Source organism: Lentinula edodes (assembly GCF_021015755.1).
Source record: "Lentinula edodes strain Le(Bin) 0899 ss11 chromosome Unknown C8R40scaffold_4, whole genome shotgun sequence".
Lineage (NCBI taxonomy): Eukaryota > Fungi > Basidiomycota > Agaricomycetes > Agaricales > Omphalotaceae > Lentinula > Lentinula edodes.
The window spans coordinates 863,414-883,847 of NW_025764310.1; the positions used below are offsets into that span (position 1 = coordinate 863,414).

The following is a 20,434-nucleotide window of genomic DNA, read 5'->3' on the forward strand; positions in this document are numbered from 1 at the left end:
CGCTCTTCAACAGATCCTGTCTCTCGGAGTATAGAAATCTTAGAACCTAGCTCTTGCCATGTCGGGGGTTAGCTCTAAGGGTATCAGGCCCTTTCAAATTGCAAGCCTCTTCACATAGTACATCCCCATCAGCATGGGCCTGCCACATCGATAACGATCACCCTATCTTGCCCGACTCATACTAGCCTCAGACTCATGACTACCCATGAGAAGTATTGTAACCGATGTCACAGGATGAGTTCTGTAATTATCACACGTCTTCGTGGGGTTGTTTGTTCCCAGTCACCTCAAATCACCCATCCTTCAGCAATGGACAAGATTGCAGAGCTCAAAGAAAGAGATATATCGAAGATAATCTTCCCTAGTGCGCGCGCTTTTAGCCTTACCTGAACTGGATCTCATACAACCCATTCTTGTGTATAGCGATTGGCCACTTCGCTCCGTTGTTGGAAGAGAAAAGATCCTTGATTCTATCGACTGCACGAAGGACCTTCAAGTACGGTTCTACAGACAGGCATAAGGTACGTACTCACAGTTTTTTCATGCAGTGCGCTTGTGATTGAGATTGATTAATGGGGTCAAGCTGGATGTATACTACCCCGCAGAGCCTGCAGCTGGGAAAACGCCAATCCTGTTCTTCGTATATGGAGGAGGATACGCCACAGGCTCCAGAACCCTACCGGCCCCAGCAGACTTGGCTTATGCCAACGTTGGCGCGTACTTCTCTCGCAAAGGTTTCATCACCATTATTCCCGACTACCGATTGAGTCCCGAAGTCACTTACCCAGCCCCCACGGAAGACGTTCGGGACGCAATTGTGTGGATCACCGAAAATTCACACTCCCTTGTTCATGAAAACGTCGTCGATATCGATCTCGACTCTTTGTTCATTATGGGTCATTCTGCTGGGGCCTTGAATGTAGCTACGATGGTATTGCTTTCTCTTCTTCCCGAAAACGTTGAGTCGAAGGTCAAAGGGATTATCCTGATTTCTTGTCCATATACCTGCGATATGGAAAGAGTAGGGCCTACATTCGATCCAGAGGTTGCAACCCAGTTCTTTGGTAGCCTGGACAAGGCAAAGGAAAACACTCCGCTGTCTTTGCTGCAGGGCATCCCAAAAGACAAAGTTTCCATATTTGACCGCGTTTTGTTGGCGGAATCGGAAAGGGATCCAGAGCCGTTCCTTCGGACTGGGGAACTATTCCAAGATGCTTTATCAACTCTCATGGACAAGAAAGTACCCAAGATCATCGCTGCTGGCCATAATCATATTAGTATAACATTCGCCCTCATGTCTGGGCAGGGTGAACGATGGGCTGAGGAGGTGGTCGATTGGATGAAAGCGGCAGTCTGACGTTAGTTCCAGGATCGTATTATGTATGTCTTGTTTGCTTACTGTTCGCTTACAGCACTTCCTCTTAATATCTCAATTCCAATCTGTTCTGGTACAATCTCAAAGTCTTTGTTAACAACTACTTCTCGATGTAATTGCAACAGTCAAAATCCTCGCAACTGCAGATTCATTGAGTCTCTATCTCGACGAGTCACAGATTCTATTGCCAAGCGGTAGTCCTTTGTTGAAGATATTCATATGAAGTTGTGATTGTGACCACTCGTGTAAGCCTCCGAAAACCTAAAGGAATGATGCCGCTTTTTTGCAGATATCTATAACACTCATGGAAAAGCATACGAGCTTCCACATTGGTTCCTGACAAAGTACTCCTTTTTGTCCTGGAACATGACTGCGTATTCTTTCCCTTGATGTTTCTCATTTTTGCGCTAATTTTATGAATATCAGAAATACATATTATTTATGATTGAATTCTGATATTGTTTGTGTACATTCGATATGTACAATTTCTTTCTTGAGGGCTGGCGTTTTTATTAAACTCGTCACTGAAAGCAGTTAAATATTCAATTTCCGAGTCAGAGATACTGACACATGTACTAGGTACTAGTTGAGTACATATAAGAAAATTTCAGCCATAGTTTGTGGCTTAGGTCGACAAAGAAGCCACACTCCAACCACTGCCAGTGTTGACTGCCTCGCTGATTGTATTAGGGGCCCCCGCGCTCACGAACCCTACTCGCAAAGTCGGTGGAGAAGTAGCAGAGCTCGCCATGGCATACAACATTTGACTACCTGCAACACCAACAAACCCCTTGTTTGTGACACAGGTGAGGCAATTCGGGCCTCCTTGAATACCAAGTACATCGTCCCAATAGTACTGGCTCAAGACATTTTCCGGAGAGAAAAAGAAGGTATGAACCTAATAATTTATTAGCTATTCAGTGTTTGGAAGTCTCCGATTCGTGGAAAATGGTGGAATGCAGTACTACAGACCTGAATGAAGGTATCTCCATCTGCGACTAAGGAAACTGCCACGGGAGAATTAGACCTGACCTGCGATGAAGGAACCAAGACAGCAGATTCTTCAAACACTCCGATGGTGAATGCATTCGATATGACCATTTCAATAATCGAGCCGTTATGTTGGTCTTGGTAGTACAGGCGTGTGTCACCGTTGGGGAGCTGTATCGATCCCATGTTGGTACCGGAGACTGGAACGACGGCGTCGGTGGTCAAATTGCTGGCAAACGCCCCGAACAGGTACGTTAAAGACATTGATACAATCTGTACGATAAGGTGAGGTGTAGAATCAGCAATGGCTTGAACGTCGAACATCATTCGAGGGATTGGGACTCACCACGGAAAATTTCATAGTGAACATTGTATAGTGAACGTAAGTCAGAAGCTGGTCGAGGAAGCTGAGTTGACTGGGGTAACACAGAGGAAGTCGACAGTATAAGTACTTCCTGAAATTTTATTAATATTCAAGCTGTCTAGCATAGATTCGCTGAATGTGCCAATTGCAAGCTGGTGCAAAGAAGAAGAGAAAAGTAGGATTAATGAATTAGTACAGTAGACTGTCACGATTCTCTCGTTTTTGGACTACATAGAAAGGTGTAAGACATCATTAGAAAGGTGTTGACGGTGTCACTGTAAGCAGTAAGAATGCTGTTCATCAGTTGGTGATGTAGATGCGAAGTACAGGCGTACCTCGAGCTGAATATTTTGTGGAAAATTCAATACAAAATTCGAAGTGCATTCGCAAAGACTTCGGATAGAGCGTGGAGTAAATCAGTCAGGAATCAGTATCAGTCAGTATGACTCTTACTTAGTATCGTCCGATATTCTCGAATAGAGACAAATTTTACGCGGTCTGCGGGTCTGAACATTTGAGTTCAAGAGCAACGTTAACATAATCATGTTGCCCGAAGGTATTGGACCTTGGAGAAATTGTCAGGTATTATGGGATAGAAGGAGGACTGATGATCGATTAAAAGTGCCTATTGCCTGCCACTGCGAAAACGAAAAGACAGAGGCAGAGGCAGAGCTTAGTTGCTTGAGTTGGAAGCTTTGAGAGGCATCGCTGGAAGGGTCAAAGATGATTCGGCAGGTTGTCTTCCCTCCTCTTCCGTCCCGTTAACAGTCTCTGCGACGTCCAACGCTGCCTGCCCTCAGAAGTAACGAAAAGTGAATATGTAGCCGACGTAATTTTTGATGAGATTGAAGCGCGGCAAAGGATCGTCAGACGAGCCTCTTCTCAATTAAGCCTAATTAAGCTGATTGAAAGATCCTCATCATATACCAGCTTTCGTTTTGAGAAAGATAGGACGACACTCACAGTTCATGCAGTGAAAGTCCGTCTCATAATTTCATCCGCTGGGCTAATGAGCAGTCTCTGCGTCGCCGTTATACAAAAGTACAAAGAGTCAGTTCGACGAACGCAGCATCGCATCCGCATATCAGCTGCTTTCACACCGGGACGGGAAAGCCGATTCTGGCGCTTATAGTTCTGCCCTCGACTTTCGACAGTTCAACTAATACGAAACTACTAGAAAATTGTGTGACAACCGTCCTGGGCGCATGGAGAAAAAAAATGACTTGAACTATACCCGGGTCTCATGATTTTATCACAACGTATACTTTGAACAGGAGCCGTGTTATCCTCATCATCCCGGTCAACGCTGCTCCTGCATTTGATACCCTTCGTACGGCGACGCTCAGCCATACTCCTACCTAGTGAAATGATTGCATTGTAAAAGACATAAAATTCTTTTGTGAAGAATGGTGGAGGACATTGCGAGACCCCCCGTTCTACCCTGTCTGGTATTTATACAAGGTTTGGCCAAAATCCGTTGTAATTTCCGGTGATGATGAGCCCAAGTTAAAGTACCCCCTCTCCCTCTCCTTTGAAAAAACCATTCGACATGGATGAGGAAACGACAGCAAGGTGGGTTACTTCATCGTGCAGGATGTGGAACATGTCAAAGATATGAACGAGGTGCTGGAGTCGAAGACGCAATTCGGCCATATAGAATATTCAACCGGGGAAACTAGCTACTGTACTATGAACATATACAAAATTGTCAACGGTAGTTTGATGGTCAGGTTGACAAAGAGGCCACACTCCAGGCACCACCGGTGTTAACTGCCTCACTGATCGTGTTAGGGGAGCCTGCACTCACAAACCCTACTCGTAAAGTCGGCGGAGAAGTAGCAGAGCTTGCTATGGCATATAACATCTGACTACCTGCAACACCGACGAACCCTTCACTTGTTACACAGGTAAGGCAATTAGCGCCTCCCTGAATACCAAGTACACTGTCCCAGTAGTACTGGCTGAGTACATTCTCCGGAGAGAAGAAGAACGTGTGGACCTGGTGATTTATCAGAAAACTTCAGTTTGGAAGAGTCTGATTACTGAACTGAATAACTGACTTGAAGGAAGGTGTCTCCGTCTGCTACCAAAGAAACCGCCACAGGAGAATTGGACCTGACCTGCGAAGCAGGAACCAAGACCGTAGACTCTTTGTATACTCCGGACATGGTGAAGGCATTCGTGATGACCATTTCAATAATCGAGCCACTGTCTTCTTGGTAGTATACGCGTGTGCCACCGTCGGGGATCTGTACTGCCCCCATGTTGGTACCAGAGATTGGAACAACGGCATCGATGGTCAAATTATTGAGACTAGTGGCGAACGTCCCGAGTAGGTACGTTAAAGAAAATGACAAAATCTACACATAGAATGAGCATTGGCTTGAACGTTGTAGATTGTTCAAGGAACATACCACAGAGCATTTTATAGTCAACATTATTATGACAAAGGCACAAGTCAGAAGCTGGTTGGAGAAGCTGTGTTGACTGGGGGAACAATAATAGAGAAAACCAACAGTTCAAGTATTTCTTGGTCAATCTTACTGTCTGGGATGGTTCTGTATGATTAAACACACGAACTCGCTGGGGATAGGGCAACGAGAAGAGCTGTTAAACTCTGCTGACTGTCCAAGTTCACTACATGGAACTGCCCCAAGATATCATTGAAAAGGCGCCGTAATTCAGAAAATGGATTCATTGCGGGCAGCAAGAATGTTGTTCATCAACTGGTGATGAAGACGCAAAGTGCAAGTGTGCCTCGAGAAAATTATTTGTGCAAAATTGAATATTGATTCATAGAATTCGAAGTGTTTCCGCAACAATTTCGGATAGAGGATGGAGTGAATCCGAGTCAGTACTGAAAGTCAAACTGCTAGTCAGTCTTGTCCGATAGACTCGAAAAGCGACAAATTTTGCGCAGTCTGCGGGTCAGTGATCATGAAGAGAACCTTGAGGATAGAGGAAGGCTTACACATTACATAGTAGAGATGTTTGACGCAAAGGCAGTGATCCTCATCGAAAGCACAGTGGCAGGGGCACCAATGATCGCTTTCAGTTAAGAGCCTACATTGCCTGTCACTAGTAGCTGCGAGGACACGGGTTGGACATGGCTATGATCCAGAGTCAACAGTCCTCGAAGCAGTGTCGACTGTCCACTTTCACCAGGAGGTATCTGACTTTTGGTGGGCCCTTGTTGTTGTAATCCTTTGTGGTCCGTCGTTGTCTTGATAGGTTGTCTCATCTGTGCGGTTGCGGCGCATGAGCGCTGAGCGTCGGGCCTCGGCGCTCGAAGCAGGTTCGGGCGCTTATACGAAATCGTGGCAACCCGCAGGCTACAGGTCTGAAACGGTAAGATCCTGATATTCAACTCCCATCGTCTACAAGCCCCAATCAAGCATGAAAAAATTTGACATGCGCCTTCAATCTCTTCGACTACGTAGTCACCAGCTTACTCGGGAACCGTCTAACAACGTGCTCGGCGCAGGGAAAATATTAAAGGATCAAACTTTCCGGTGCTTTGTCACGGTCGATCTCTCAGATCGACCTAACGAGCACGACTAATGTCGAGCGTATGCTTACACCAGAATTGAAAGAATCCTGTGGCATCCTCATCATCCTCAAGACCCCAGGTTGAAGTCGGTTCTGCTCTTCAAGGTCGGCCTTGCTCTTGATGTCCCCCTTCCTTAGCTCGACCTATTGCATGGTTAAACATAGCCATATTGCGAACTTTCCTTCAGCACTATCGCTAGCAACGGGGGACATCGTCATGGTTCTGGAGCAGCAGCCGTTAGGATGGTGGTATGGGCAGTTGGGGAAGAAGAGAGGGTGGTTTCCAAAGCATTGTGTGAAATTAATCAACGAAGAAAATTCGCCGACTAAAGGTGTCACAGAAATCTCTCTTTGCTCTCCTTTTCCCGTACCCAATGCTCACATGAGGCCCTACGAGGCCACAATTCTTTGAATTGGAGTTTCGACATCGTCGTTCCCAGTATCATTCTCGTCGCTTAATTCTGCCTTGGTACGCCACGCTTTGATGCGCCAATCCTATTTCGCCAACCCCGAACCGACATTCATTCTCTGTTCCGCTACATATGACAATTACTTCTCAGGACATCCGTTTACGACCGAAGACGGCATCCGCTTTCTGTTGCCACAACGACCATCAGGATGGTTGTATGACGAGCGATTGAGAACGCCTCAGAATGCTTTATCGGTGAACAACGAGGAAGAGGAAGAGGCGCAGAGGCAGATGGCAGGCAATAGTAGAACAATCCCCTAATCACCACCTCCTCTACTTCTCGTGTTCACAACAAACAATCATTGGTGCGGTCTTCAGCGTACGAGGGTGTAATGGCCCAGTCTATGACGATTTCGCGTTTGCCAACGTTAGATTGTTTAGAGTTGATGCAATCAGCGGGTGTGCAATCTGCTGAGGAGGTTCCCGAGTCGAAGCCTGAGACCACGAAGTTCTCATCCAACAGACGTCCGGTTTAAATTGTGAAATCATGAGCTCGAATAGACGTGACGGATGTCCTCGTCTCTGATTCCATCAAACAGGCACCAGCAGCTTTCTTCAATCAAGGTCATGAACTTTCTATCCATGGGGGAGCATTTAATGCCATTGGGCGTGATAGTACTACCAACACTAACAGCCCCACCATCATCAACAATTTCTACTAAACTATGCCCTTGCGAGCTGGTTGGAATATTCGTCATCGATAACAGTGCTAGTCATTGGCTCGGAGCAGGCTCGGAGTTTCGAAGTATTTTCACATTCCTGACTTGTGGTGCTTTAGTCTGAAAGTGTGAGTCCGGTACGAGAACTCTCAAGTTATTCTGGAACCTAGTAATCTGTCTTTTCCCGGTCCTACGTATCCTACATACTTAATTCTATTCCTAAAGATTATTTGATCCTGATTTTCTCTTTACAAAGTCCGCGTTGGACACGCTGTAATATCACAATTTTTGTTGAGCCTTTTTGACTGGCGAATAACTTGGAGCAGTCAATCACCGAGCTTTCCAAGGGGTACTCAGTCAAATTTTTCTCGTCGACCTTGCCTCTGAGTATCTTAGGATCTGTGCAAGTCCATAAGATGGAGTTCAAACCCCTCCTGGCCGCACATGTTGTTGAGTCGATGTGGGTCTTGGGAGACCCGGGGAATTCTTCAGGCCCACACCGATTCATGATATAAATGCATTTACATAGTCCCCCACATACTAGAATGAGCACAATTGTCCAATGATATATGTTTTGAATTTGTTCAGATAGACTCGAGCCAGTAGTTCCGATTGTGACAACAGGTGCTCAAAGGTGTTAGGGTCTGTCATCCGGGCGTGACTAGAAGGCAGCCTCATCACGTCTCAGCAGCAGTGACTGGTTCGAGTCCAATGTTTAGATTCCACATGCACCTCCTCCCTGTATTGTTTATACCTGTTCTAAATGCCTTCATACCTTGGCCTCCCGACCTATGTAACACCCGTTCTCTCCCGTTCGAATTTTTCTAAATGACATGGGAGGCAAGGCTAAGGACTTGCTGAAGAACTCCTAACCTTCACTCGGATCAGAGAGTAGGAGACAATTAAGACCGATCAACAGACGAGGCGCTATGTATATGAACGAAATCGGTCAATAAGAAAATATAGATTGATAGAAGAGACAGCCTGAGCCAATGTATATATACACGACATAAATGATTATACAAAATATTACACGATCTTGATTCTCTTCCTTTAATTCTCATCGAATCCCTAGTGTAAATAAAGAAGATACCCTTTGATAAATAGGACCCCCATCACGCAGAAATACTATCAGCGACCTTCTTCTTAATCACCTCGACCACTTCTGGTTCAGCAACAGTGGAAAGATCTCCTAGCTGATCTCCTTCGCCGGCAACAATTTTACGAAGGATACGACGAATGATCTGAATGCCGAAGACAAAAGAAGCACCGAAGAATCAAGATCAGCAATCGAATTTCAGAAGAACGATCAATATTATGATCCGATTATAATCTCACCTTCCCGCTCCTGGTTCGCGGTAAATCAGCGACAATGAATATCCTCTTCGGAGCCGCGAATGGACCAATGATCTTTCGCACTTGGAGAACGAGCTCCTTGACAAGTGCAGGCTCAGTTGCGAGGTCGTAGGAGTATTCACTTCGAAGAAGAAAACTTGTTAAATCTTCGTTATGGGCTAGGGAAAGCAACACTCACGGTTTCATTGTAACGAACGCGTTGACGGCCTGACCCGTCATTTCATCCGCCGTTCCAATGACAGCAGTCTCTGCGACTCCGTTGTGCAGAAGCAGAGCGGACTCAACCTCGGCGGTGGACATACGGTGACCAGAAACGTTTATGACCTGTTATTTGAAGATCAGAGATCAAGATGATGGGAATTGTTATGGAAGGGCACATACATCGTCTACTCTCCCCTTGATCCAAATGTAACCATGCTCATCACGGCCGGCGCCGTCCCCAGTGAAGTAGTATCCTGGGTATGGCCTGAGGTAAGTGTCGACGAATCTGAAATTTCCAAAAGGAGGGAACAGACAAAGGCGTTGTGACGTTAAATCATATAATGTGAACGTTAAGTCTAAAAACTAACCGCTTGTGATCATTCCAGATAGTCCGAGCAATTGAAGGCCAGGGCTTTTTGATACATAAAACGCCCTCGATGTTATCACCCTCTAGCGGCTGAACGAAAAAAAAAAAGTTGAGCCCCGCGCCCTTTTTTGAAGTAATCATGACTAACCTTCCCACTCAAGGAGTCCAGTATTTCAGTCTCGATGCCGAAGAAAGGCACCGTCGCAGAGCCAGGTTTTGTCTCGATAGCTCCAGGAAGAGGAGTGACGATGATAGATCCGGTTTCAGTTTGCCAAAAGGTATCGACAATGGAACATTCACCCTTGCCGACATGCTCATTGAACCAATTCCATGCTTCAGGATTTATCGGCTCGCCGACAGATCCGAGAACTCGGAGTGAAGACAGATCATGGTCTTGAACATGTTGATGGCCTGTAGATACAAAATGTTAAAAAGAATGCAGGTAAATTAATTTACGGCTACACACCTAATTTTCTGAGCAGTCTGACTGCCGTCGGAGAAGAGTAGAATTGCGTCAGTCCATGTTTGGATACGGTTTCCCAGTACCTTTACACGGCAGTGCATGATGTGTGGGACGGCACGAATAAATGAGCATGCGTGCGTAGGTGAGACGAAGAGGAAAGATACATGAGAAAACGAATTTAAAAGCGAAAGCGATGATAGGCAGAGCTCACCTTGAGGGAGACGGGTACACGGGGGTACTCTCGAAAACTGTTGTTGTCGTGCCAAGTGAAAGCGGGCCGTAGATGATGTATGTGTGGCCTGTAATCCAGCCGATATCTGCCATGCATGCGAATTTATCTCCTGGATGGACGTCAAATACATATCTATCGGTGAAAGGCAGAATTTTTGAATTAGCGGGAGAGGGTGAACTTCGGTCAGCATTGCGGAAAGTCACGACACAGGTAACGCGTACTTGACGGTTAGAAGAGCTCCGAGCAGATATCCACCGGTAGTATGTAGGATTCCCTTTGGTTTTCCGGTAGAACCAGATGTCTGAAAGACAGTATAATTGGACCAAGGCAAAATTATCTCATAAATTTTGAGAACTTACGTATAAGATGAACAATCCATCCTCGCTGTTCATCACCTCAGGGGGACAGTACGATGGGACATTTGCAACCGCTTCGTGCCACCAAACATCGCGGCCGGGAGTAAAGTGTTGGTTCGCGACGGTTTGGGAACCTGTGCGGCTGAGGACTAGAACATGCTTGACAGGGTTCGCTGAAGAATGAAAAAGCAATGAGAAACAAACAAAGGAATACAATCAATGCGGTTACCATCTCCGCATTCCTTTAAAGCCTGATCGGCGATAACTTTGGTGGCTACAGAGCGCCCCCCACGACGACCTTCGTCGGCGGTAATCAACACGGTCGAGCCACAGTCTAGAATCCTAGATAAGGGGAATAGTAAGTCAGTTGATTTATGTTCCAATTATCCGAGAGTGGCAAAGATCCGAATTGGAATCAAAGCGTGCTAGACCAATAACAGAACAGGTACTTACCTGTCTCTTAAACTCTCTGCACTAAAACCAGCAAACACGGCGGAGTGAATAGCACCAATACGTGCACAGGCGAGGAATGCGGCAACAGCTTGCCATGTCATGGGAAGGTATATTGTGACCTGAATATTGAGAGAGAATTAATCGATACATACATGATGTAGATGAATAGTAAGGTACAATAACTTACAGTGTCACCTTTCCCGACACCCATGTCTTTCAATACATTAGCGACACGACAAACTTCATTCAAGAGCATGCCATAGGTGATATATTGATGTTCTCCGGGTTCGTCAGCTTCGTAAATGATGGCTGTCTGATCAGGATTTCTGAAAGCGTGTCGGTCGACGCAATTGTAACAGGCGTTAAGAGCACCATCCGGGAACCAGGTAATAGGCAAGGTAGACGGGGGATCTGTAAACAGCGGATTAGCAGGAGGGAAAGATGCTCGGGACGTTGGGGCTTACTCGGATTATCCTCCTTCAATTCTTCAGCAGAAGGAAACCCGCCAGTCCTGACGATACTGAAGTCCTTGATCCAAGTAAGATTATCCCTGGCTTGTTGAGCCCACCAACTATCCGAGTGCGGACCAACGGTGTCGCTGTGAGCAGCCTTGTAAGCTTCGATATCGGGACCGATATGAGCTAGAAAAAAGTTAGTCAGTACTGGATGATGAATTTATAACAAATTTGCAACATACATTTATCTGGTACAGGATGGATGTCCTTGTGGGGATTAGTAGCAGTTGTGAGCCTAAGTCCAGGCGAATGCATAGGGATTCCTTGGGAATCATGCCTAGCAGGCGCAGGGAGATTACTTGCAGCAGCGGACATACTATTTCTGAATTGAAATGATTATTGGAAGGAATCAAAATGCATTTATATAATGGCGGCTTACCTTGTGTTGAGAAATCTGCCGGGTAATGTTACTTCGGTTCAACAACTCTGGTTTCCTTGAATGTGAGAATCGCAGTAGAGACGGTGGAAATCTATAAAGGGGGGAGGAACGGCACAGATTCTAAGACACTCAGTATTTATGTCAAATAATATGTTGGAACAAGACGGGATCGTATGATCACCTGTCACCCTTATAAGGCCTATTCCTCTTTTGGAAGTCCGTGCAATGCGGGGTAAGCGGGGTACATAGCTCAAGCGGGGCTCCTTCCTTGGTTCCCCTCAATGCCGCAGCCTTTGACACAAATTTTGATCATGAATAACATTGAGCCAGAACTTGGCCAACCAAACGGCGTTGTCGCTTTGAGAAGCTCATACTAATAGAGTAAACTACCAATTAATAGTAATGTCATACCCTGCTCCAGGAGCCGCAAAAGACTGAACATTCTCCTAAGTTGACCCACAGGATAATATTAAATTTAAATTTTCAGCGTTGAGAATCGAGATTGTCCCAGGGCAATAGAGCAGTAGCACTTGGAGGCGGAACTCCTGAGCCTGGGAATATCACATCTAGACGTGTAAAAAACTTCACTTTATGCATTATGACCATTGCTACACTTTTCTCAGCATTGTTTTAGACGTAAAATGCATCTTTCTCGCTCAAATACATCTCGTAGCAAATCTCGTTCACCTGCTCCTCCAATTTTTCAATCACCTCGCCAATATTTTCCTCCTTCTCATTTTGCAGCAGCGGGGGGATTTGTTCTACCAAACCAAGATCGCGTAGAGCGAGCTAATTCCAGTTTCTCAGAAGATCACTCACAGGATGCGTACATGCCCATTTCCTACCTTTCATCGGCGTCTTCGGATCCATCTTCTCTCGAATACAATAACAGTCACTGCATAACAGAACCTCGTTCAAGGAAATCTTCTGCGGAGAGCTCTATGAAGAAACGCGAAAGTCAGATGCACAATTTGCCTTTAGTGGAAGCGCAACTCCTACCTTCTCTCCGCGATACGATAGACAAAATGACTCGTCCTCCATCCCGGATGACGATCTCAACCCCCACCATCAAACTCTCTCGGCAGAATGGCTCAGAAGATTATGGTAGCTGTGGCGGCGGCAGTATCGATGTCTCGCCGTATCCATCACCTTCGCCGAGGTTGAAACCTCCCTCTACCCATACGCCAATGACTTATGATGCTGGCGAGGATCGTTGTACAACTCCGAAGCGAACAACTACGCCCAAAACTGGTAGCGTTCTAAAATCAGCATTAAAGGCCCCTACACCCAAATTATCTGCTTCCCCTTCTCCTACACCCGCGCAGACATCGAGTCCAGGTGGAGGAGCGCTAAGATCAGTACGGAGTCTCCTTCGTCGAAAGTCGTCGTCTTCCACGGCACTCACAGTCTCTTCAGTTTCTGATGCTCAGGTCACAAAAGTATGCTCATCCATGTTCTACTTACGCCATCGTTATCTGATTAAGTGTGGATCTTTCTCAGGAAAATCAGCCAGCGATAACCTTTGACGTGCACAGACAAATGAACGCGCGCAGTCGGTCACGTACAGATCCTGGTACATTTGTGACAGCAGCCAATACTCTAACAGCTCAGTCCAATCATTCTTCAACCTCGAAAACTCATCAGACACCGCATACATCCCACATTCCTCGCTTTCGTGGAGGAACTTTTACTCCCGGGACTGCCAGACAATTCGTCAAAAGTCATAAAACTGATGCAAATGCCAGCACGGACGAATCAGATCTCGAATATCGCTACGAGGTAGAAGGCAGGGATCGACGTAAACTCACTGTGACGAATGCGGTAGTCGTCCCATCGTCCAGTTCTGAGAGTGAAGATGACCCGTCCTTTCATTTACATCCTCGCTTCCATACATACGGCTATAGCCAGAGGCTTCCTGGTCGGTCAAAGCCTGGTCAGGGCCAAGAAGGAAAAATCGGATTAGGACTGATGTTCACCAATCAAAATCGGTCTGGTCAGCATGAACCTGATTGTATTCAAATTTACCATGAAGACCATACTTATGAACACATCAATGTCAGTACAGGAGCTCCTCATTCAGTCTGCGATACCGTCCCGAAAAGGCAATCACGTTCGTCCATCGCATCCTACCCCTCAGCGGGCTCCATCTACACTGACGACGAGGAAGCGGAGTTCTCGGATACGACCGGAACCGGAACCGGAATCGCTCGGTCAAACCAATCCCTTGATCTGAATGAGTTAGACGAAACGCATAGTAGACGGAAGGCCGCTCTATTAGGGCTTGTGAAGGGACTAGACAACTTCAGTCTTCAATCGAGCTCAGGCTGTGCCGGTGATATCAATCGTCATATGGGTGCTCCAGGTTTGGGTGCGGAAATCAGCAGTGGCAGAAGCATTTTGTCGGAAGGGGAGAGTGATTATTGTGGAGAGAAGGGATTGGCCGTTAGTGGGTCCCTGGGCGAGGAAGCCAATGGGCTCAATGATAGGGATCAGGAAGTCAGTGAGTCTGATTATGGATTTGAGGGTAAAGAGGACCCGGGTGCTATGAAACAACAATTTCAACGGATCAGGTCGGCCACTAATCCCAGTGTAACCCCTACACCTCCGGCACCCGTTCCGAGCACGAGCCGAAGATCAAGCCGATATTCCAGTCCCTCTGAATCTACTGTTGGAAAAGGGGTCCCCAATGAGCCTGAATTCGACAGAGCTCTAAGTTCGAAACGACATTCCTTGCATCCTGCCTCAGCCATATCTAATTCTCCGTCTCCTGTGCCGCCCGGCCGTTACAATCATATTCCGCCATCACCACGTCTGCCGACAACATCAAAGAGCAAGGATAAATCTTCTGCCAATATCGGTGGAAGTCTTCACTACTCTCGTATCCCTCATGCTCCAATTCCGAGTGAGAAAGATCAAAAGCTCATCTCAAAACGGAAATCCTATACCAGAGATTTGTCACTCTCCCCTTTACCCTTGTCCCCGACTACTTCGACAGCCACACCCTACTGCCGATCGAGTCCCACACCTTCAACAGTCAAGCGGGAATCTCACAACTCCTACGAATCTGTTGTGCTAGCCAAGCGATCCATGGAAGCGGTAGTACGCACTCGTCAAGCTTTCGGCATTCCACCATCGGAGTCAGACGCGATCTATCACCCTTCCGTAGTCAATGATCAAGTGCCCGACAAAGAGAACAACGATATCGATATGTCGCTGCAATCAATGCTTCCACCTGCCGATAGCATGGCTTCGGGTGTAGACGTTGCGATGGAAAGATCAAGCTGGGAACACGAAGTAGACAATGAACTCAGTGTCGGAGCAGAAAATCTGTTCAGAACGTTGAGTCAAGGGGGTGGCGAGGCCAGAGGACGTTCGCATCAAGCTCCCGAAGACAGAAAGAATCAGAGATACGAGCCACAGCAGCAACGGCATCTCATTTCCTCAACTGGCGAAGAACATTTTGAACGAAGTGAAAAGTCCAGATCGAGAGAGCGGCGTCAGCCACGGCATCGTTCTCGAACCCCAGTGGCGCGGTCTAGTTTGACACAGAGGACAATGGACAGTGAAAATTTCAAGAAACCTTCTATACCCTCTTCCTGGCGCTCTATGGTCGGTCCTGATATGTATATGTCTCTGCTTGAAGCCCATGGCGAGGTAGAAGTCCAACGGCAAGAAGTGATATGGGAGCTACGCACACAAGAGACTGTGTTTGTCGAGCGTCTGTCTTCTGTCGTAAGCCTCTTCATTATTCCCCTCCGAGTCCACGCCACGAAATCCTGGATAGCCGGCGTCCCTCTCGAGATAGCTAAGGTTTTGGACTGGTTGGAGGACATTGTTAACTTACATACTGAGATCCGAGATACCCTACAGTTATCTCAGACACCAGAATGCCCGCTCGCCGGTGTCTCCGAAGCTGAAGATCGCGGAGGGACGAGAGTAGCATATGCTCTTCGTTCGTTCGTGCCCAGGTTGGAGATATATCAACCGTATCTGGTCAAATTATCGAATGTTTCAGAGATGCTCCGAAGGTTGGTCAAGGATAGCGAGAGCGATTTTGGTGAGTTTGTGAGGATACAGGAAAAGACATTGGAACGTCGGGTGAGCTTTGCGAATATGTTGCTGGAACCTGCGGAGAGAATTGCGACGTATCCTGATCTCTTTCGGGTGAGTGTTAGTCTAGATTACCTTTCATTTGACTAAAACATAACGCTGTGAGCAGAAGCTATTGAACGTTACTCCCAAGAACCATGAAGAATATCTGGCGACTGTCATGCTGGTTCATTCCACTAGTCTAGTCATCAAGACTCTTCAGACGGTCAAGGCAAGAGAAGAAGAATACGAGTTCATCAAGAGTATTTCCGAACGCATCGACGGATTACCTGCCACGACAAACTTGGCGCGAAGGGATCGTCGTCTACTCTGCCATGGAGAATTGCTTTGTCTAAACTTAAATCAAACCCCCCGCAACTCCGATCCAAGACGGGCCTCAGACGTCAAGATGAACAATACCACGAACAAGCTTGTAGATGCAATAAACGATTGGGACACTAGAAGATCAAGATCCGGATCCGTCAAATCAAATAATTCCGCTTCCACAGGTGTATCTTTTCGTTCTGTTGAGACCAGTTCCCCGCCTCCGCCACCTCAGTTGTCGGTTTTAGTGTTCTCAGACTTGGTTGTGTTTGCCACTACTCGATTGTCTTCAAGGGAAAATTCGAACCAAATTCATCAAGAACAACAAGGGTCAGAAAGATGGACTCTTTGTGGTGATATCGGTGTCGCGAGGGTTTTGGGAGTAGAAGAGGCCTCAAACGGAGATGATGCAGAGGGTCTGTCCAAATCATCCCCGTAGCAATGCCACATCTAACCGTCTGACCCGTTGTGCTCAAACTAGGATCTTCGTCGATATATGTAGACCTACTTCCAGTAAAATTTGATCTCAGCCAAAGCAGTTCGTGCACCGGGACGCGCGTCAAGACTGTTCAACTTCAATTACCTCTTACCGTAACCTCCAATCCTTCTTGCAAATCATGGATTTCCGCCTTTGAACTCTCCTCTCAATCTACGTTCCGCAATCTTTCCACCCAGGGACTCACCCAAACTACGGGCGATATCGAAGGACCTAATCGCCTTCTCGAGCAAGACCGGCGGAGGATTCTTGAATCAATTCTGGACACCGGACTGCCGCTTCCAAAAAGTCCTTCGGCACAGCTTATTGAAGACGCGATGGGGCGAAGTAGTTTTGATTCTACGGAGATGGAAAGAGAAGAGCGAGGATGGTGGTCGTTGCAGTTCCAACAGTTACTTCGAGAAAATTGGTATGGCAAAACCTCATAGTCCATGTCTAACGCAACACCAATTCTGTTTATCTGTCAATTTCGGATGTCTTATTCGTTGATAATGGTTATCCCCTGTTAATCCCTTGTTCTGTTCACAATTGAGAACTTGAATTCAATTTATTGTTTAGAAAACAAGACATTCAATTTTCGCATTTGCTCATTAGTCAACTACGGGAGGAATATCATTCAGGGTAAAACGAGGGACTCTTCGAAAAGATTGAGCCTCAGTATCGTGCGCTGCGACATTGGGATAAAAGAATGAACCGAGGTCACAACAAGATCTTTGGATGAAAGAGCATAGCGCTATTCGGCCCTTACTCGAAGAGAAGTTTCCTGTTTGTGAGGACCTTGAGGTTTGGTGTGTTTAGGACATCGAGAAAAAGCGTTAACATGTCGGAGGTCAACTCAAGACTGTACACTGTCAATCGGAGGTCGAGAGAGAGAGCAGGTGTTTGCGTATAACAGGATGATTGACTGGACAAAGACAGCCACGAACGTTTCCCCTCATTGTATAGACGGAATTTGCAATGTCTTCAATTGAGAGATTGAACTGACAAAGGCAAGATTCATCCTGAAATTGCCAGAAAGATAAGTAAGGTTTGTTGGAACCAACGGAAACCTCGTTTCATATGTAGGTTTGGGCAATCTGAGGGAAGATAAAATAAATGTTCCTTCGGTTCTCTTGATAACCTCGGGCCTCCAAAACAACATCTTGCTACTAGCTACTACAACTGATTGGATTATGAGGAGGGAAGCTGGTTCGGTCAGGGTTCGGTTCAAGAATTGTAATCGCAGTCGTGGGAACCAGCGCCGATATTCCTATTCTAGTAATAGATGGCTTCCTTCACTCATCTCTCCATCTACGCGCATCCCATTGTTGACCGATACGCGCAATAAGTCAGGGTCTCAGTGACGTGACGTGGTTTCATGGCATACATACCTGTTGTAGATGACCATCGAAATTAGTACTTAGACCATGCTTGGACCGCTCAATACGGCGAACAATAGGCTTCACAGCTGTCCATTCCCTGAATCCACATACTTCACGTGGAACCCCAGACAGAATCGTTAAAAGCTTGTGGTGTGTCTTTACCGGAAGACTCTAGATTTCATTTCTATATTCCCTTCAGCTTTTAGTTGCTACTCTGCGAGTTAGCATATCATTCATACGCACGAGTTCTTCATTCAACGCCCCTCAGCCAAATTTCCTTCTTTTACTATGCCTGCTTTCGGAGAAAATCAAGCTTTTGCCGTTCATGTTCAAGATTCGGTGCCACAAATCCGAGCACATCGTCGCAGAAACCGGTCGGTGCTCGAAACCACTATGGTTTTCCGGACTTCGGGCGACTCTGCCACTCAAGTTCGGGCGGAGAATGCCTCGGGTATTCGTATCAGCGTCACCGGGTGCGCCATTTCCTTCAACTTTCTGAACGCTTTGGCACTGTACTAACCAAGGTTCGCCACTAGGCCGAAGCCTGGCGAAGCATTTGAGGCCACTGCATACGGTCGTTCGCCATATAACGGTCGCACTTCAGTGACGATCACTCATCACGATGTGAACCTAGCTTTGGATGCTCGTCGACCCCGGCCGTTAGTTCGATTCGTTTCTGTTGGACCGATTTCTGATGCGGACCTTCGTCTTGCACCAGGAGAAATTCCTCCACCTTACCCCTGCCCGCTCCCGGAGACGTCCAGCCAAAAGAATGTCGAGAAGATGAGACCCATATCTGCACCTGCTCCATCTGCGGAAGTGGTTAAAGCGATGTTGGATGCGCCTGCTAACAAGCCCTTTGTTCCAGCTCGTCCTTCTACTCCTTTGCGGATCATCACGAATCCACTCGAGGACAAATACGAGGTGGATCGTGAATCTGGGTACTCGCCACGGGATTCTCCTTCGCCTTTCTTCTCGAGTTTTCGTCCTCATCAGTTCGGCGGTGGGCGGTCGATGGACTCTCATCGGCTCGTGTTGAATGAACCCTTGCCATCGCTATGTCCTCGTAGCCCATCCGAGAGCTCGTTCGCCGAAAACGAAGTTCCATGGGAAAGTGAAGAAGTTGGTCCTGCAATCACAGAACCCGGGAGAACCCTATCCGAAGAATTCCAGGACAACGAACTTGCCGCTGAAATTGTGGAAGAGCAACACATACCCACACAGTCCGAGAACAGTCTTTCTTCATATCCTTCGTTCGACAGTTTCAACGACGATTCCCTTGAAAACACTGTCGAAGGTGATATTTCTCTTACAGAAAGTGTTGAATCTCGAGTCATAGAGAGGTCTCAACGGCCAGGCAAAGTCATCAGCTTGACGAAAGCGGTTAAGCTGAAGCTTTACGGTTCTCGTCAGATAACCTCGTCTTCTACTCTGCCATTGGGCAGGTCTTCAATGTCTCCTCCTCCTCCCTCCGCGTTCCAAAGATTCGAGCGGGCGTTAGGGGCAGCTGCTGGTTCCTCAGCTAGCCTTAGCTCCCGCGTTAGTCTGAAGAATTCGAACGGGGTAGGACCTAGCTCGGGAGGCAAAAGTATGAAAGCACTACTCGGGAAGGCAATGGGTATTGGAAAGGGCATGAAACGATCAAGGGAGGACGAGGAAAATATGGATCCTGACTCTATTCAGGATGGGGTTGATCGTCCAATCGCGGGCAGGAGGACTAAACGAAAACTTATGGGAATTAGCGTGGGCAATTAGAGTCCTTTTGAGGCCGGGTCTCCAGAGGCTATTGATCCAGCTGTTTTCATTCTATTTCATCTTTATGCATTTGATGATCTATGTTTTCATGACATACACTCTTTTTTATCACCAGCATTCATGTAGATTAGTGACCTTGTTCGCTTGTAGCCCTACTAATGTCTATCATTTCATTCGCCACTGGTCCGCGAACTATGACTGCGGTAAAATAGTATGGAATGCTGAACTCAGACCGTTGAAGTTTCTTACAACAGGAACTTGAAGTCAGTCACCCAATCTTTCACGTCGCAAACTAGCTATGTGTGGATGGGTCTTTCGAACTAACGGGACGGGCGACCTTGCAGTAGGATATCCAGCAATTATATCTGCAAACATTCCCGAACCTCAGATGGGAATTTTTTGGAATATATCCTGTCAAAGACGATGCAACAACCAACATTTATTGAATGATTGAAGGAGTTACGTTTATCTCTAAGTTCAGATGCCGAACTTCAACTCTTTCTCCGTGTGGAGCCTGTTGAATTGTCGGTGCTCTTGATCTATGATGACAAAGAGATGCTCAGGCTGCGATGCGACACTCATTGTCAAGTTCCAACACGCGTACGAGGAGAAGAGAGAGAGATTTCCCTGATGCCAAAAGCGGGGAAACTGCCACGAATGAATACTTGACTGCGGGAGTCC

At 46.7% G+C, this 20,434-nt stretch overlaps 7 protein-coding genes across 7 annotated transcripts; 4 read left to right on the forward strand and 3 right to left on the reverse strand.

Moving 5' to 3' along the window:
* Positions 1-309: 309 nt before the first annotated feature.
* Positions 310-1,357, forward strand: C8R40DRAFT_1166667 (Alpha/Beta hydrolase protein; the record flags this gene model as incomplete). The annotated part of the gene is made up of 3 exons (XM_046230890.1): positions 310-364; positions 424-521; positions 584-1,357. 3 exons carry the CDS (start codon positions 310-312, stop codon positions 1,355-1,357), a joined length of 927 nt encoding a protein of 308 aa, XP_046090518.1.
* Positions 1,358-2,000: 643 nt separating this feature from the next.
* Positions 2,001-2,629, reverse strand: C8R40DRAFT_1036278 (uncharacterized protein; the record flags this gene model as incomplete). Its single annotated transcript, XM_046223570.1, has 2 exons — positions 2,001-2,273; positions 2,348-2,629. The coding sequence occupies 2 exons, from the start codon at positions 2,627-2,629 to the stop codon at positions 2,001-2,003; spliced, it is 555 nt and encodes a 184-aa protein (XP_046090519.1).
* Positions 2,630-4,455: 1,826 nt separating this feature from the next.
* C8R40DRAFT_1066502 (uncharacterized protein) lies at positions 4,456-4,993 on the reverse strand (the record flags this gene model as incomplete). Its single annotated transcript, XM_046225789.1, has 2 exons — positions 4,456-4,728; positions 4,790-4,993. The coding sequence occupies 2 exons, from the start codon at positions 4,991-4,993 to the stop codon at positions 4,456-4,458; spliced, it is 477 nt and encodes a 158-aa protein (XP_046090520.1).
* Positions 4,994-6,399: 1,406 nt separating this feature from the next.
* On the forward strand, positions 6,400-7,223 carry C8R40DRAFT_1066503 (uncharacterized protein; the record flags this gene model as incomplete). The annotated part of the gene is made up of 3 exons (XM_046225790.1): positions 6,400-6,610; positions 6,839-6,991; positions 7,066-7,223. The coding sequence occupies 3 exons, from the start codon at positions 6,400-6,402 to the stop codon at positions 7,221-7,223; spliced, it is 522 nt and encodes a 173-aa protein (XP_046090521.1).
* Positions 7,224-8,365: 1,142 nt separating this feature from the next.
* Positions 8,366-11,883, reverse strand: C8R40DRAFT_1086561 (acetate--CoA ligase). The gene is made up of 16 exons (XM_046227348.1): positions 11,729-11,883; positions 11,532-11,671; positions 11,299-11,475; positions 11,022-11,245; positions 10,835-10,953; positions 10,611-10,723; positions 10,385-10,554; positions 10,247-10,326; positions 10,005-10,157; positions 9,797-9,876; positions 9,479-9,741; positions 9,332-9,420; positions 9,144-9,249; positions 8,941-9,086; positions 8,745-8,883; positions 8,366-8,650 (listed from the first exon to the last, which is right to left on the reverse strand). Exons 2-16 carry the CDS (start codon positions 11,662-11,664, stop codon positions 8,522-8,524), a joined length of 2,121 nt encoding a protein of 706 aa, XP_046090522.1. The 5' UTR covers positions 11,665-11,671; positions 11,729-11,883; the 3' UTR covers positions 8,366-8,521.
* Positions 11,884-12,369: 486 nt separating this feature from the next.
* C8R40DRAFT_1166671 (uncharacterized protein) lies at positions 12,370-17,065 on the forward strand (the record flags this gene model as incomplete). The annotated part of the gene is made up of 4 exons (XM_046230891.1): positions 12,370-13,167; positions 13,229-15,892; positions 15,948-16,557; positions 16,623-17,065. The coding sequence occupies 4 exons, from the start codon at positions 12,370-12,372 to the stop codon at positions 17,063-17,065; spliced, it is 4,515 nt and encodes a 1,504-aa protein (XP_046090523.1).
* A 1,221-nt stretch (positions 17,066-18,286) lies between these two features.
* On the forward strand, positions 18,287-19,753 carry C8R40DRAFT_1066506 (uncharacterized protein; the record flags this gene model as incomplete). The annotated part of the gene is made up of 2 exons (XM_046225791.1): positions 18,287-18,471; positions 18,523-19,753. The coding sequence occupies 2 exons, from the start codon at positions 18,287-18,289 to the stop codon at positions 19,751-19,753; spliced, it is 1,416 nt and encodes a 471-aa protein (XP_046090524.1).
* Between the last annotated feature and the right edge of the window lie 681 nt (positions 19,754-20,434).